This window comes from Nicotiana tabacum, chromosome 19 (assembly GCF_000715075.1).
Source record: "Nicotiana tabacum cultivar K326 chromosome 19, ASM71507v2, whole genome shotgun sequence".
NCBI lineage: Eukaryota > Viridiplantae > Streptophyta > Magnoliopsida > Solanales > Solanaceae > Nicotiana > Nicotiana tabacum.
Window position 1 is genome coordinate 2400416 of NC_134098.1, and position 18611 is coordinate 2419026.

The window sequence follows — 18611 nt, forward strand, 5'->3', positions numbered from 1 at the left end:
AACCAAATAGGGCGCCCTATGAAATTCTAACAAATCCTTTTCAAATTTAGGAATTATCGATATAGGGGAGCCAGAATTTTTCAAACAAGAATTAAAATATGAAGAAGTAAATATACGAAAAAATAAAAGATGATTCAACAATAACATTGTGACGAAGGTGATAAAGGCAACACAATTCATCATGTTATGGCAACAAAGAAGTCAAACCATATAAAGCGAGTAGCTCCCTTAGAGCAATAGCAAACGGCCTACTTATAGATTAGGGGGCCCAAGATTGGTCCATAGCAATAGCTATGTGCACCAGCATACATAGAAGAAGTGTGACACTGATCACTACACGTCAATATACATCTTTTGTACCAAAGATATTAGTAATGAAAAATAACAGTAGCATAAGCTTGAGTTCTTACCACGAAATCCAAGTAAGTTATAACTTATATCACCTTTCTTTTGCACTTATTTTTGTTTGCCTAGTTTCTTCTTTCAGTTTCTAATGCTTATCTTCACTAGCTAAATATAGTTGATCGTTAGTTTCACTGTCGAGTGCCTTTTCACTTTTCCCCCTTTTTTCTTAGGAATATTGGATTTAGGTTGATTCTTTCCTATGTTAGTTTTAGGACTCGTTTGTCCATAGAGTTTTTTCCTTTTATCCGAAAATCTCTTTCAGAAGCACGTTTGTATATGAAAATTTATAAGTTTTTGGAGATTTTTCGAAAATGAGTTTTTCAAAAATCAAAATTTTCAAATTTTACGGAAAAGCCTTTTTCGCACTCACAAAACTGCAATAGTTTTTTAAATGAAATGCATGTCCAAATATAATTTTAAATTCTAAATACTATGTTTCAATTTAAATCCAAATACTATTTTTTTTTCAAATATCATACAATAATTTTTATGTCCAAATGCCTACTTAAAGTACAACTGATCCAAAAAGAGGTCGTGAATTGTGGGGGGTTGACGGTAGAAATAGTCTGAGGGCAGTCTGGCGCACAAAGTATCCCATGTGTATGCAGGATACGGGGAAGCACTAAATCGTGATGTAAACAACCAATCCTAATACAAGTATTAGTGACTGCTTCCACGGCTCGAACTCGCGACCTATAGATCATACATAAATAATTTTGTTGTTGCTCAAAGGCTACCCTTCAAACATAGATTAGTCTTGATTAGTCTAAATTGAGCTCTTGTTTTAATGTGATTGATTTTAGTGGTCTTTCTTCCTATGTTGCCCGGATCCTTAAAAAATACCGACATATAAAATTCAAAAATTCTTTTTCTTTATTAAACTTTATGTCAAGTCAAACTAAGATAAATAAAGCGAAATGGAGGAAGTGCGTAGCATTGTGTTCCATCCTTTCTGAAATTTAGTTTGCTCATTGCTCTTCTTTACCTTAGCTTAATTTCTTCCTATTCCCATTACCAGTATTGTTCTTATCTAATTTTTCCTCTTTTTCAGTGCTAATTTTACAAATAGCAGTAGCAACATTAGTTGTATTTCTGGGATGGGCATATTTGGCATTAATTAAACCTCCCCCTCCAAAAATTTGTGGCTCATTAAATGGTCCTCCGGTGACTTCACAAAGGATCAAACTCAGAGATGGTAGATATTTGGCCTACAAAGAGAGAGGCATTGACAAAGAGAATGCCAAGTACAAGATCATTATTGTTCATGGCTTTGATAGTTCCAAAGATGAGAACCTACCTATCTCCCAAGTATGTAAACACTCACACACACACACACACACACACACACACACACACACATATATATATATATATATATATATATATATATATATATATATATATATATATATATATATATATATATATATATATATTTTATAGCTAAGGAAATGTCATGAAATATTTGAGTACACGAGTTCCAAAAGTATTTTTTGCTTTCTTTAATTTCGTGTCTAATCAAACACCATCACGGAAAATAAAATGGAGAAACTTCTGAAAAATTATTTTCGCGAAAAATTTCATGTTGGGTCAGATTTAAAATGGATGTTTCAATAATTTTTATGAAACTCTTAGCAAGTGCATGTATTTTAAAGGGATCTTTATACAAATAGTCGGATAAATTCATAGTTTACTTTTTCTCGTTAGTAAGCCATATATCGATTATATGGTGTTATGTGTATATGGTGTTATACACATTATATATTAATTATACGTATATTATATATTCACCGATTATTTTTAATTTAAGCGGTTGAATAGGCGGCTATTTTGTTTTTTGTTTTCCAATGAAACTTCTAGTCTGTTGTTGTACTCTTAAATTCTGGATTATAACAGCTGTCTTATTTCATATTTAAGCAGGATAATTGCATCAGACTTCTTGAAGAGTTAACTATGTAACTATCCGTTTCTGTGAGATATAATCTATTTGTACAATCAGGCTATGATTAAACAAAAGTGACTCTTGGTCGCCATTTGTAGAATATAATTTTCTAATTAAGAGGGTTTAAATTAAACCCTTTTGCCTGAACGTCTATAGCTCCATTCCAAAGTTATATTCAAATTTACTGGTTCTGATTTTAAGTTCTCAAGACCTCGACCTCATGGGCAAATTTATGGTATAGTCAGGGGTTCACGTGAACTCAATAACTTTTGTGCTGATTTTATATTTGTGTTAAAAATTTACTAAATGTATAATAATATTTAACTCGGAACCAAGTTCGTTGATCCGATTATTATTACATATTAAGTTAAGATCGTTATAGGAAATCACAAACTTCAAATCTTGTATCTGTCTATGCAGAACCTGATTGAGGAGCTCCAAATATATCTCTTGTCATGTGATCGTGCTGGTTATGGAGAGAGTGATCCACATTCAAAACGTTCAGCGAAGAGTGAAGCATTGGATATTCAGGAGCTAGCCAACAAGTTGCAATTAGGACCAAAGTTCTATATTGTTGGCTTGTCCATGGGAGCCTACCCTGTTTGGGGTTGCCTAAATCACATTCCACAAAGGTATATATACTTTGGAAATCATTGTCTAATTTGATGTATGATACGTTAACTTTATCGAGTATAAATGGTCGTCTGGTGCACTAAGCTCCCGTTATGTGCGAGATTTAGGAAAGGGCCGGATCACAAGAGTCTATTGTACGCGGTCTTTCCCTACATTTCTGCAAGAGAGTTTGAATTCATGACCTCCTGGTCACATGGCAACAACTTTACCAGTTACGCAAAGACCCTCGTATCTATATAATACTAAAATCTCAAAATTATTTTATTTTATTAAAGTAATTGAACTATGTTTGAATAGTTTAAAAAATACAAATGTCCGACCAGAAGATCTAATTTCTGACACCTGGTTATGACACGTCACTCACCACTTCTCGCACTTTTTTCACTCAATAAATTTTACACGCTGCCATTACCCGGAATTCGCCATTGGAGAACTCTTCCTCAGTCTCATTTGATAATCTTGTAAGCCAGCAAATCATTAGCGTAATCACCAAATGAAATGCCAAAATTAATTAGTCACACTTTGGCTTACCAGAAGACACAACACAAAAATAACACGATTCCTTTTACTCTAACTTTCTCTTCTTTTTACACATTTACTTTTTTATGTTTTAACCTCATATTAAATTCACCCAAAATAATTGGGCGAAGGAAAAACAAGATCAACAAGAAAATGGAAGTGAAGCTATAGCAGGAAAGAAAAGAAAGGGATTATGATGTTGAAATATTTTCTTTCTTTTTTGAGGTCAATGAAATTAAGTTTTGTGCTAAGTTTATATTCTACCCTTTTAATTTTCTGTACATATTCCCCTCCGTCATCACCATGGCCACCTTTTCATTTTACTCCTCTTTCTCTTTCTAATTGCACTCAAATTGCTCATTTTAATTATTTTTAAATAAGTCAATATCCGTCCACGTGGACCAATTAAGAGTGCCACATGGATTTTTTTAAAAGGCTTACGCAGTCGATTAGTCAACTGTTAGTTGTAGGGACATTTTTGAGCCAAAATATAACGTTAAATGTATTTGTAATCTTACATGTGGAGGAAGGATATTTTAAAGCTAAATCCAATAGGATAGGGCGTTACTTAATAAATATAATGAGAATGGGTTATTCAAACAAAAAAGAAAAGGCCCTACTTAGTTGACCTACAATGACAAAGGTTTGTGAGCGAATCATAGTGAACCTCTCCTTGTGATCTGTTCCGTTTATAGTATAAAAGTTGTTTAGTTATCCCATATTTCATTTAAATACATTTTTTAATTATCTTTTGTTAAAAACATGGATAGTAAAACTTTTTACATGGTTGAACTTTTTCTTTCTTCTTTTCTTTTTAATTTTCTGACGTGGAATTTATAAAGTGGTAAAGAGCTGCCATGAAAAGTGACATGTCATAACTGAGGTCATTTGTTTGACCTTCTGGTCATTTATATTCACATATTTTAGTTACTTTAATATGATAAAATATTATTTTGTGACTTATCCTGTTGTAGTAGGCAAAATTTAATGGGCGTTTTGGACATAAGAATTCTGAAATTTCGGAAAAACCAAAAAAACAAGTAAAAATGATATTTAAAAATTAGAGTTGTATCTGGACATGAATATAATTTAGAGTTGTTTTTGAATTCTTGTGAGTGATTTGAAGTGAAAATTTTGAAAAATAACTTTTAAAATTTTTTCAAATATTCTGAAATTCAATTTCAAGTGAAATTTAAAAATTTCATGCCCAAATACCGATTCGAAAAAAAAGTAAAAAATTTCAAATTAACCCGAAGTTCTACATTATTATGTGATTGATTTATCGAGCATCTGTGTAGATTGGCTGGAGTTGCTCTTGTAGGTCCGGCTGTGAACTATTGGTGGAGTTGTTATCCTTCTAAACTATCAAAAGAAGCTTTGGAAATGATAATTCCACAAGACAAGAGGATATTTCAAATTGCACATTATGCCCCTTGGCTGGTTAATTGGTGGATGAATCAAAAATGGTTCCATACTTTAAGTTATATGGAAGGAAATATGGCGATTTTTTGCGATGCGGATTTGAAAATCGTGAAACAGTTTCCTTAATTCATGGTAGAATACATTGTTCACTCTTTGAACTTGAGGTCAAATTCCTTTGACACACCTGTCAAGTATGTAACAGTCTATAAACTTCCAACATATTATATTGGAATTCCAACACATTAAACTGGAATCTAATATGTAAAAAATTGGAACTCCAACATATTATGCTGGATTTTTTTCGGATTTTACGGATGTTTTTATTCAGATTTTATCTTTACATGAAAATGTGAGTTAATTTCAATTACTTTTGAAACTACGATAATTTTTTAATTACCAGTTATAAATTTATCTATTAAGAGTGTAAGACGTATTTTTGGTGAGAAGCAGTTTGTGTTTGTATAATTAATTTGAAAATCACTTTTGAGCAACAATTAAAGTTTGACTCTAAGTGTATTTTTCTCAAAAGTGCTTTTGGAGAGAAACTATTTTTTTTTGCTTCTGTTTCTACTCAAAAGCAAAAAATTTCTTCGAAAACCTTGGCCAAACACTCCAATTTTGAAAAAAATATATACTTTTTTTCAGAAAAAAATATACTTTTAGTTTTGGAGAAGATCGGGCAAACAGGCTATAAGTCGACACGCTCTTTTATGTGAACTTGATTCTTTTGTTTTTTCATTCAGGAAAAGGTACGACAACAGGGCGAGTTTGAATCGCTATACCGAGACCTAATAGTAGGTTATGGAAAATGGGAATTTGATCCAACAGAAGTTTCTAATCCATTCCAAGAAAATGAAGGTAAAGTCCATCTATGGCAAGGTTATGATGACAGAATTATCCCAAGAAAACTTAATCAATATTTAGCAGAGAAGCTTCATTGGATTCAATATCATGAGGTTCCTAGTGCTGGACATTTCTTAATTTACAATGCCACTCTATGTGAAATCATATTGAGGAAACTTGTGATTGGATGAAGAGGAAATAGTATGACTAAATTCAGAAACGGATTCAAGATTTAAAGTTTATGGGTTCTTGTAATAATCTCAAGTTAATATACAATAACGACTGAGTTCATATTCTAATATATATAAACATTTAATAAATTTCTTAATATGTATGTAAGGTATAAGCAAAAACTGATGTGTTCCGGGATAATTTTTAGGCTAAAAACCGTTGGATTCCCCCCCCCCCCCTTTTCTAAATTTGGCAGCTTATGATTGTATAGGTAGATTATTTTCTACAAGCAGGTTGAGATGAACAACTTTAAAAATAAGTGTAATATTCCTAGCTTTTGTGATAATTCCAAGTAAAAATAAAAGGCTACAACAATTTTCTGATTCAACTGATCTCGTGCATGCTTTCTTTCCAAGAAAATGCACTAGAATGATCACATTTAGAAATTAACAAACTCATCAGAGAGAGCGCTTTCAGTTTAATGGGCCTTATATATTAGGATCTGCGAATTTAAATTAGTCAGATCAATTGGCTTAAGACACACACACAAAAAGAGACCAATTTTGATTGCTTTTAGCTCAATACTAGAATATCCCCTTTAGCTTTAAGTTCTCAATTTTCGATTGTTTTGGCCTATTTCTTATTGCTCTCTTAAAAATATGTGTAAGACATGGCCTAAATTTATTCGTGGATAATCTTGGAGCTAAAGTATTTTAGCTTGGAGCCAAAGAATAAAAGTATTTTCTTTATTTATTTTTCTTTGCTTGGATACCAAGATTTTTGCCCTATAAATATGGATCTTCTTACTTCATTTGAATGATCCCACATTTTGATTGAAACTCATCTTGAGTATTTTTTGTGAGAGAGAATTTTAATATATTCCATTGGGAAATTTGAATGAACTTCTTTTTTGTGAGTGATTTTATTATGTTATTCTCTTGTGATATATTTTTGGAAAATTTTTATCTTTAATTTTGTACTCCTTTTTTTGTACCAGTTGTTATAGTGAAATTGCTCCTTTACACTTGATATAAATCACATTGACTGAACCACGTTAACTATTGTAATTTCAAAAAGGAGGATTAGTTTTAGGCTCTATATATTGCCATAGAAATCATTTATAAATACTCCATTTAATAGAATTTTGGCTAATGATACAATCTTTTTATTTTTATTTTGAATAAACTAGTGTCTAGTAACATAAGAAATGAAAGAATCCATTTCCATCCTAGAAACACCACCATCCATCATAGATTCTCTAACTTTTTTACCAAATTCCATAGCTCTTTTCCTCATTTCATCTCCCCCTTGTGAAGCCATCAATTTTCTAACAGCATTTTCAATTTTTGTTGAAGTAACCAAATCTTCACAATGCTCCCAATCTTTCACAACTATGCCAATTTTCAACACATTTGTCACTAACACTGCATTTCTTGGCTGATCAAAACTCATTGGCCATGTAGCAATAGGTACTCCCATAGTAATACTCTCCATACAAGAATTCCATCCGCAATGACTCAGAAAACCGCCAGTTGATGAATGTGCCAAGATTTCAAATTGTGGTGCCCAATCTTTTATAACAATCCCTCTTCCTTCTATTCTTTCTTCATATCCATTTGGGATATTAACTTCTTCACCTTCTCCTAACAACACATCTCTCACTACCCAAATGAACTTTTGGTTACTTTTTTCTAATCCAATTGCTAGCTCTTTGATTTGTTCACTAGATAATGAACTTGTTGTTCCAAATGAAACTAATATTACTGAGTTTGGTTCTTGTTTGTCAAGCCATTTCAAACATTTGTGACAATTTTTTGAGTCTTTTTGTATTTTGATTGGATTAAATGGACCAATAGCCCATTGGTTGCCTCTTCTTAACAACCTATGTAATTTTTCTAGACTTTCAAGAAATGACCCCTCAATAACTTTGCATGTATCAAATAGATTTCCAGAACAAATATTATGATGTCTATCTTGCATAAAAATAAAATGCAATAACTCTTGTGTGAAACTACTCTCAAGTGATGGAAGTTGTTGTGGAATTTTAAGAAGTTTGGTAGCAATAAATTTCCCTAGAAATTTAGGGAGATGGAAAAATTTCTCTATACCTTCCCATAGAATAGAGCTTGTAGTAAAAGCAGAAACAGCGCGAAAACAATAGGCCTCAACATTTGGTATAGAAACTACATCTTGAACTACCCAAGCCATTAAGCTATCATAAATAATTACCATTCTCCTAGTTGTGCTAGAGAGTTCATTTAGAAATGCACTTATTGGCTCTCTTAAGGTTAAAGATAAATCAAGTGTTGATGCTATGAATTTTGACATATTAGAACAATTAGGAGATTGAACATGAGTTGAAGGTATTGGAAATTCTTTGAAATGGATGTTAGGAGTGGTATTGGTGATAGGATCCCAACCATGGACGCGAAATTTAGCCTGTCGAATAGAAGTACTAAAACTGACATAATGGACCGGTAAATGGTACGATGATACGAGACGAGAGAGATGGAGGAGTTGATTGAGATGTCCTTGAGCTGGAAAGGGTACCATAACTATTAGAACATCTTGATCTTTGGTGCAATTTTGGCTATGGTTTGCTAGAGAAGCAATATTGCTAGCCATTGCAAGATTTTTATAAGAATCTAATGTTGTTTCAGTATGGCTTTTCAATAGGATGTATGCTAGCTCTTATATATATGATAATCAGTGAACAATGTGCAAAAATAGGAACTGAATTGTAACACATCAATTGCATGAGCAGAGAAGTACAAAGTAAACCTTTTTTGATAGCCTTGGAAACAGCCTCTCGCAGAAATGCAAGGTAAGGTTGCGTACAATAGACCCTTATAGTTCAATTCTTCTCCGAATCCCGCATCACGGAAGCTTAGTGCACCGGGCTGCCTTGTTTTTTTTTTTTTCTACGAGGAAGGTATGGAAGTCTTTCATCATATTGCTGACAATAAGGTTGAAACATGTATCAACATGATTATGCAAGTGCAATTATATGGGTTGAGCTTCCTCCTCAGACTTTTCTACCCCAAGTGACTCTGGTACTTGTATAACGCTTCCATTTTAATTTATGTGGCATTATTTGACTGGGCACGAAATTTAAACAAAAATAAAAAACTTTTGAAATTGGTTTTAAACATCTCGTAATATTTTTGTAACTTTAAGACTTTTGAAATGTATAATATTAAATATGATATAACATTTTTGATTATAAAAGTTTGTCAATAAGCGAGAAATGAGAAGTATAATTTAGATTATTTGCTAATAAAAAACTATCATTCTTTTTTAAACGGACTATAAAAGAAATATTGCCACATAAACTAAAACGGAGCAAATATTATGATGAAGCTTATATCCATGAACCTGTTACATCGACCTTGAATTCATTAAATTCTGCGCGCCGCAACATGTTTATTGATTCATGCCATGATTGGCTTATATTAGCACTTGGGCTAGAATTGCCTCTCCGGAGTCTGCACATCCACAGTGGGCGCAAGTACCTATTGAGTGCGAGTGCGAGTGCCGAGCGATTGTGAGGATGGAGTGACTGTGAGGAATGAGTGACTGTGAGGTTGAAGTGAATGGGAGGACTGAATGACTGATATTCTGAGAGTATGCACATGTTTTCATTACTGTCTGTACATCAGTTGGCATATATATATATATATATATATATATATATATATATATATATATATATATATATATATATATATATATATATATATATCATGTAGTTACTGAGATGTGCAATATCCTGTTTCAATTGAACTTGACATGATTTAACTATTTTGGCTTTAACTGTCGAACTTGGATGCATGCCTACTTTCATGTACTGTAATTCTATAATTGAACTGTACCGTGAAGCTCGTCACTACTTTCAGTCCAATAGTTGGTCTTGTTACTTACTGAGTTGGTTGTACTCATGCTACAGCCTGCACTTCGTGTGCAGATCTAAGTGTTTTCAGACACGGTGGGTGCTGATTATCTGAGTAGCTTAGTTATTCGGAGATTTCGAGGTAGCTGCCCGGCGTCCGCAGACCTTAACCCTCCTTCTTTTTTCTTCATCTTTATGTATTTAGTTTCAGTTTTTCATAGACAATATTTTAGACTTGTGATGTATAAACGCTCATGTACTCAGTGACACCCTGGTTTTGGGAACTTACGTATTGAGTTTGATCTTCTATCCAGTTTATGAGAGCTTTAATTATTCAAACCTGTTTAGTTCATTTTTCATTTAAAAGTGTTGGAAATATTTTGAGGTGTCGGCTTGCCTAGTACCATATTAGGCGCCATCATGACGGGCTAAGTTTTGGGTCGTGACAAGTTGGTATCAGAGCCTAGGTTACATATGTCTCACGAGTCATGAGCAGGTGTAGTAGAGTCTTGCGGATCGGTACGGAGATTATCATATATATATATATATATATATATATATATATATATATATATATATATATATAAAGGAATAAAGTTTCAAGCACTAAAATAAGATTTTACATAAAATATAAAAAAATTTATAAGGTAAGAAAAAAATTAAATAATCATTAAAAATATTTTAATAACAAGAATAAAAAAGTCATATTAATATTGACAAATCGGGCAAATAAATATTTTTTACGTAAATAAATATTTCTTATAATTAAAAAAATTTAACTTAATAAGAACAAATCTTTACCACTCGGATAAATGGCAAATGAATTACTATGCGAAAGAATATACATAAAGCATAACTAACTCGCTCTCTCCCTCTCTCTTTGTCTCTCTCTCTCTCTATATATCTTCCAAATCATGCGCTTAAATTTAAATTTAAATAATTTATAGAGTGGATATAGATATCTATATCTATATTATATTAAAAAGAGGGTAGTCAAGATTAATATTGAGGTAAGTGGCGTACCGAAAAAAAGCCACTTAGTACTTTTAGGATAAAATCTAGAAATATTTAGACAAAATCTAATAAGAATTAAGGCGAATCAGATTTGATCAAGTTTAATTTAAAGATATAAATCAATTAAGATTGACTCATATCTTTATTGTAAATAGATTTCAAAACTTATCAAAAATAAAAATTTATACTTTAATAATTATTTACTAACCACATGATTGTAACGACCCAACCGAAGTGGTCAGGAATGGAACTGGGTAGTGCTCGCAGGTGCGAAGAGCTTGCCCGCACCTGCGAGGTCGCAGGTGCGACGTGATGAACGCAAAAGCGAAAATGGGAAAGGGAGCTGGCTTCGCAGAAGCGGCAGTGTGCTCGAAGATACGAGTCCGCAAGCGCGAAGCCAATCACAGGAGCGGATGTTTTGGTCGCACCCGCGAAGCCGCAGGTGTGTGTAAGTTGTCGCAGGTGCGGAAAGCCTTGGCAGTGTATTAAAATCGAGAGTTCCGTGATTTTCATCATTTTGGACATTTCAAGCTCGGAATTAGGCAATTTTTGAGAGGAATTTCGAAGGGATTCTTGAGGTAAATCACTTGTGGTTATTTTTACTCAATAATAATATTTTCCCATTGATTTTTCCACCTAGATTGTGTGATTTTGAGGTGTAATTTTGGAGTTTGAGACTAGGGATTTGGAGAGTTTAAATTGGGGATTTGAGTGACGATTTGGTGTCGAATTTTGGTAAATTTGATATGGTTGGACTCGTAGTTGAATGGCCTTCCGAATTTTGTGACCTTTGTTGGATTCCGAGGCATGTGCCTGGGGGTCGACTTTTGAGTTGACTTTTTGACTAAGAACTTAGTATTTTCTTATCGAATTGATTTCTTTAGCTTGTGTTGATTGTATCGAACTGTTTGTGGCTGGATTTGAGGCATTCAGAGGTCGTTTCATGAGTCAAGGGCATGTTGGAGTAGAGATTTGCACGGTTTGAGGTAAGTAAAACTTTTAAATTTGATTCTGAGGGTATGAAACCCCGAATTACGTGTTATGTGATTGGTGCTGAGGTGACGCACACGCTAGGTGACGGGCGTGTGGGAGTGCACCGTAAAAATTGTGACTATGTTAATTCCATGGAACCATATAGTTGATTAATCTTGTCATTACCCGTATTTCCACCATGTGTTAGAGAAATTGAGCTGTTGTATGTTAGAAATCATGCTTAGACTACGTGTTGGTACTATAGGGACCCATAGAGGTCGTGCTACATGTTGAATTATCTGTTAAATTTCCATTTTGTACTCAGTCATAATTTTTACTTGCATATTATATCTCAGTCTCTGTTGTCCTTTATTGATACATTATATCATCATTGTTTGGGCTGATTATCATAAATCTTGTGATCCCGAGAGACTGAGAGATTGATGACTGAGTGAGGCCGAGAGCCTGATTGTGAGGATATTTATGGGATCGGGCTGCGCGCCGCAACATGTTTATTGATTCATGCCATGATTGGCTTATATTAGCACTTGGGCTAGAATTGCCCCTACGGAGTCTGCACATCCACAGTGGGCGCAAGTACCTATTGAGTGCGAGTGCGAGTGCCGAGCGATTGTGAGGATGGAGTGACTGTGAGGAATGAGTGACTGTGAGGTTGAAGTGAATAGGAGGACTGAATGACTGATATTCTGAGAGTATGCACATGTTTTCATTACTGTCTGTACATCAGTTGGCATATATATATATATATATATATATATATATATATATATATATATATATATGTCACGTAGTTATTGAGATGTGCAATATCTTGTTTCAATTGAACTTGACATAATTTAACTATTTTGGCTTTAACTGTCAAACTTGGAAGCATGCCTACTTTCATGTACTATAATTCTATAATTGAACTGTACCATGAAGCTCGTCACTACTTTCAGTCCAATAGTTAGTCATGTTACTTACTGAGTTGTATGTACTCACGCTACACCCTACACTTCGTGTGCAGATCCAAGTGTTTTCAGACACGATGGGTGCTGATTATCTGAGTAGCTTAGTTATTCGGAGATTTTGAGGTAGCTGCCCGGCTTCCGCAGACCTTGACCCTCCTTCCCTATCTTTCAGCTTTATGTATTTAGTTTCAGTTTTTCATAGACAATATTTTAGACTTGTGATGTATAAACGCTCATGTACTCAGTGATACCCTGGTTTTGGGAACTTACGTATTGAGTTTGATCTTCTATCCAGTTTATGAGAGCTTTAATTATTCAAACCTGTTTAGTTCATTTTTCATTTAAAAGTGTTGAAAATATTTTGAGGTGTCGGCTTGCCTAGTACCATATTAGGCGCCATCACGATGGGCTAAGTTTTGGGTCGTGACAAGTTGGTATCAAAGCCTATGTTACATAGATCTCATGAGTCATGAGCAGGTTTAGTAGAGTCTTGCGGATCGGTACAAAGACGTCTGTACTTATCTTCGAGAGGCTGCCGAACCCTTAGGAAACTTCATATTCTTGTATTCTTATCGTGCGGATTTGTTGATTCCGAGAACTAAATTTCTGTGATTCTATTCTCTCACAGATGGTGAGGACTAGGGGTGTTCATGGTTCGGTTTGGGTCGGTTTTCCCATAAAGAGAAACCATCTAATTTGAAGAAATAATATGCCAATATTCCGTTGCTTATATTTAAAGCTTAAAGGGAAAAAAGTAAAATACGATATTTGAAGCTTCATTTGGTCGAGTTATGGTTATTCGGGAGTGTTGATTTGGGCAAAATGAATTCGGTCCTTTAAATTAATCCTGAATCGTCAATATTCCTATTCTAAAACTGAGAACACGTCATTTAACGGGTATGGGGCTTATTTGAGCCAAAATAGGCAGAACTTTTTACATTCGAATAGTAAAACAGAGAGTAAATATAAACAAAAGTTGAAAAATAAGGAGTAAAGATTATTTTCACTTGTAATAAGTGACATGATGATTTGTATTTGTATAAGTGAGTTTGCTACTTTTTAAACAAGTGAACTGATCGAAATCCAGTTTGACGCTAGCACCATTCGCCAGAGTTTCGAATGCAATTTTTTATCACTATTGTTGTCGATATCAACTTGAGGTATTATGAGAGAGAGTGTGTAATTGAGTTGAAAGAAAATACTACAAATTCCGAGGCAATTGACATTTCACATTAAAATTTAGGAATTTTTATCTTCTTATACACTATTTGAAACTTTATTATCCTCCATACTCAAGTTTCAATTTAATTACATGGTCATATACAATTTATCAATTATATACAAATAAATTTTAAATAAGTATCCTTTTATACTAAGAATTAAATAAAAAATATCAATTATTTCCTTATTCCTTTATATTTGCCAACTCTCTCTCTCAGTCTCTCTCCGTCTCTCCTTCTCTACTTTTTTCCCCAGTTTACAAGTCTTGATTTGACCAGAATCCAAAGCGAGATTGGGCTACAATGATTCGTCATTGATACTTAGCAGCCACGCTTCCAACTCAAGTCCCAACTTCGAGTTTTAGTTCAATCCCACTTTGTGCCAAATAGCCATTCACCCAACTGCTTAAACCTAAACAATTGATAGATTTATATATACATATAAAAATAATGTATAATATATGTATAATCAGTTATAATCGATATATAATATATGTATACCGGTTAGAAAAAGTAAAGGACTTTTAACACATATGGCCAGTCACCCGAAGATAATTACATCTGCTAGCCAAATATATATATAAAAAAATATACACTAATTATGTACAAAATGTGTATTATGCATTAATATATGTAGATTATATATTTGTTGGCTACTATTATTTTGGTGGGAGGCTATACAATGGAAAGTTTCCAAAAGTAATTGTGATCCGATTGGCTATTTACGTAAAGATCCCTTATTTAATTCTAGGCTGGGTTTAGCTTTTATCGGCTTTGACCCAATTCCAAAGAAAAATGAGTTAACCATTTTTGAGTTAGGCCCAAGTTATGAAGTTATTCATTCGGCATGCACAGATCATAAATTGGAGATCTAAAATTTTATATCATATGGCGCACATACTATACGTAAATGCCTCTTTCTTCTTGCTAATAAATCCAAATAGTTTTGAACTACCTAAGATATTGTGCAAATTTATCATGGTTTAGATGATAAAATTTGTCGCTCTTATGAGAGATTATTAGTTGATTTATGACTATTTAATAAACAATCTTGGATTTAGGGGTGTCAATGGTTCGCTTCGGCCAATTATTTTATAAAATTTGTATCATATTATTTTTTCGGTTATTCTATTATGCACAATCAAAATCAGACCTTTCGAAACTGTCCCAATCATGTCGGTTTATCTTCGGCATTGGTACGGTTCGGTTCATTTTCGGTAATTTTTTAAATGTCATGTAACAGTCACTAGTAAAAGTAGAATGCAATAACACACATATTTTTATAGGACTTAGAAAAACTCTCTAAACAGTTTTCACTATTTAAAATGATGATGAATTAAGAAAACATAAAAGATGGCCAAAGTATAGATCCATCAACTACTCTACAACAACATAAAAGAAACTAAGCAAAAACAAAACAAAAATATATATAAATCACAAGAGTAGGAAGATATTAACTAAGTTGGGACTCAAAAATAAAATCTATAGAAGATTAAATATTCAAAAAAATAAATCTAAATCATACGAAAGGAAACATAAGTTTGTGTCTTGCTAGTGAATATGTTGGAAATAATATAGTTTCAGTAGAAGTAGCATAATAAGTTTGGGAATTAGAATTTTGATTTTAATTACTTGTTGGCTTGTAACCATTTTCATAATTTCCAAGGCCCACGGAAAAAATAATGCATTATTATTTTTAAACTTAATATATAAATATATTTTTCACATGAAAATTTATTCGCTACGGTTCAATATTTTTTTGATTTATTTTCATAAAATAAAAAATGTACCCTAATTATCTGTACGATTGTAGATATATATAAAAACCAATGATTTTATTTATAAAAAAAATCTAAAAATCGGTTCGGTGTCGTTCGGTCGGTTTAGTCGGGTTTTAAATATCCATTGACACCCCTACTTAGATTTATGTAAAAGGATCATACTTACAAAAAAAAAAAAAATTGTTTTCCACTGAATTTGTATGATTTTAACAATATCCGTTTATATAACTTACACCTTAAAATTGATTATCTTGTGATCATATATTTCATGTTGTGGGACAAGTTTCATCCCTAACTTTGTCCATGTCTTGAAAGAGACCCAATTTCACACAAAAGAAGGCGCCAAAGAATATTCTTATAGAATTTAGGTATAAACCAATTCCATGATTTCGAATAATAAACAAAACACTAATTTATATAGTGGCGTATATTTTTATATTATGTCTAAGCGTAGGCGGATCCAAATTTAATTTCTGTTGGTTCGATCTTTAAGGTTTTTAGAAAAACTCATTATATATATAAAGTTATGAGTTCATATCCACTACACCGTTTATTTCAATTTATTTGAACATTTTCGGAATACGAGAGTTAAATTGACTATTTTATAATATGAATTTGAACTTATATTCTTTAAGTTTTTAAAGATAAAATTTATATATTTATAAAGTATATAAAAAGTACTATAAGTCACAATAGTTAACATTTCAAAATATTTAAAAAATATTTGCCAAAAATATGATCAAAGAAAATCTTATTTAACTCCCCAAATAGTAATCGATTCATTTTTTTTTAAATAGAAGGAGTATTTTTAAACATTTCAACAAAACTTTAAACATAAATTTATATTTCGTATCTAAAATATTAAATTCAGATGAACCCAATAACATAAAGTTACTGTACAAAATCAATCAATTTAATCTAATTTGGATGTACACGTTTTTGCAAGTTACATACGGAATCAATTTAAAGAATTTATGAATTGTTGTCAACAACTTTCTCTTGACCACTTCAAATTCAAGTCCTCACGCCAATTATTGCTCTAAAGAAAAAACAATTATAATTCCCTGGTTTGAAAATATTTTTAAGAATAAATAGATTACCATATATATAGAGAGAGAGAATATTTTCTCCCATATTAACTTGTGTTGTTTTTTATTACTAGTTGTTGTTGTTGTTATGGTGGTATGATAATTAGTACATAAATAATAGCAATGCTACCAACTCAAAATTCCAAATAAAGAAAGGAATAAAACAATGCAATATAATTGGAAATTTAGGCAAAACCAGTAATTATTTGACCATAAACATAGCTACTCAATTAAAAAGAAAAGTTTGTCCCACATGATAACAGATCATTGAATCCAAGTCATAAGTGACAGCACGTCCAACATGTTCTGCCAGTGAGGAGCCTAAAATGAACATAAACCAACAAATATTTTCCTCTCAATACCATTTTTTTTATAGTATTGTAGAATGTCACCATCAATTATGGGGTATATTTACCGGTATCAGCGTTATATCAATCGAATAAATACATAATATATGTCTTCACAAATATAGTTACTACTCCATCCATTCACTTTTACTTGACACGTTTTGACATTTCACGCCCCTTAAGAAATAATAAATGAAGTGCATAATTTACCACGATACCCATATTAATTGATGTATATTTTATTGGATTTGAGAAATTAAAATGATTTGAAATTAGTAATAAATATTGTGGGTATAACAGGAAAAAAAATTGTCTTCTCTTGATATGCGTAAAGTGATAAGTAAAAATAAAAATCTATTTTTAGTATACATGTCAAGTAAAAGTGAACGGAGGGAGTACTAAATTATAGTTAATTAACACATATTCTCACCTTAATTTATTAATTAACCATAATAAATTAGTACGATTTGATGTGAGCACGTGATGCAACTAAGTTTTTTTACCCAATTATACTGGCTTAAAGAGAGAATATTTTTTTATCGGACATTCTATATTTATATCAAACTACACTAATATACTATTATTAAGTGATAAATTGTGTGTATATATATATATATATATATATATATATATATATATATATATATATATATATATATATATATATATATATATTAAATATGAGTAGTATTTTTAGGTAATTTGAGATAATTCATAATTATACAAAGGGAATGGATGAAAGTGAATAATTTTTTCTTAGTGAGGTCTCTTGTTAAAGGGCAGTTCCGTGCATAATGTATTTTGCATTCACGCAGGATCCGAGAAAGGACCACAAACCCTAGAATTTCGAGAAGCAATCTTTCAAGTTAAGATGTTTTATTCTTTCAAATAAAGATATCATTATATTATATAATTTATATAGTTTTTCAAGCTAAGATGTTTCATTTCTCCAAGTTGAAAACCAAATTAAGCAGCTAGCTTTCAGCAGCCACTTGAATCTTACTTTAGAAACATTGGAAAAATGGACAACAGGTGCAAGTATTACTGCATTCAGTATTTTTCTCTAACCATAAATACAGTACCTAATACAATAATTATTCTGTTAAAGAAAAAATACAATATATATTGCCCTCAAACTTTGTTTTAAAAATCAAAGTTCCTCTCCAACTTTAGGCAATAGACAATGTGACTCCCTCTTATCCTAAAGAATGTCGATTTCCCCTTTGAATTATCAATTCCCTATCCTTATGTAATTTTTAAATTATAATATTTGGATTCTTTTTTTTTCTTTTTCATTTTAGTGCTTTTAATGATTATGATATTAATTTAAGTTAAAATTAATTGACATGAGATTTTAATAATGCAAGTTCATGAACTCTTTAGACTATCAACCT

At 32.1% G+C, this 18611-nt stretch overlaps 3 protein-coding genes across 3 annotated transcripts; 2 read left to right on the forward strand and 1 right to left on the reverse strand.

Annotated features, from left to right (window-relative positions):
• The first annotated feature begins 350 nt into the window (after nucleotides 1-350).
• Nucleotides 351-5047, forward strand: LOC107798742 (uncharacterized). The gene is made up of 4 exons (XM_016621773.2): nucleotides 351-422; nucleotides 1457-1713; nucleotides 2768-2979; nucleotides 4798-5047. Coding segments are annotated over exons 1-4 (720 nt in total). The 5' UTR covers nucleotides 351-421.
• A 3-nt stretch (nucleotides 5048-5050) lies between these two features.
• LOC142173315 (uncharacterized) lies at nucleotides 5051-5955 on the forward strand. The gene is made up of 2 exons (XM_075238769.1): nucleotides 5051-5116; nucleotides 5665-5955. The coding sequence occupies exons 1-2, from the start codon at nucleotides 5051-5053 to the stop codon at nucleotides 5953-5955; spliced, it is 357 nt and encodes a 118-aa protein (XP_075094870.1).
• Nucleotides 5956-7068: 1113 nt separating this feature from the next.
• On the reverse strand, nucleotides 7069-8582 carry LOC107798741 (zeatin O-glucosyltransferase-like). The gene is made up of 2 exons (XM_075239472.1): nucleotides 8044-8582; nucleotides 7069-7578 (listed from the first exon to the last, which is right to left on the reverse strand). Exons 1-2 carry the CDS (start codon nucleotides 8558-8560, stop codon nucleotides 7121-7123), a joined length of 975 nt encoding a protein of 324 aa, XP_075095573.1. The 5' UTR covers nucleotides 8561-8582; the 3' UTR covers nucleotides 7069-7120.
• Between the last annotated feature and the right edge of the window lie 10029 nt (nucleotides 8583-18611).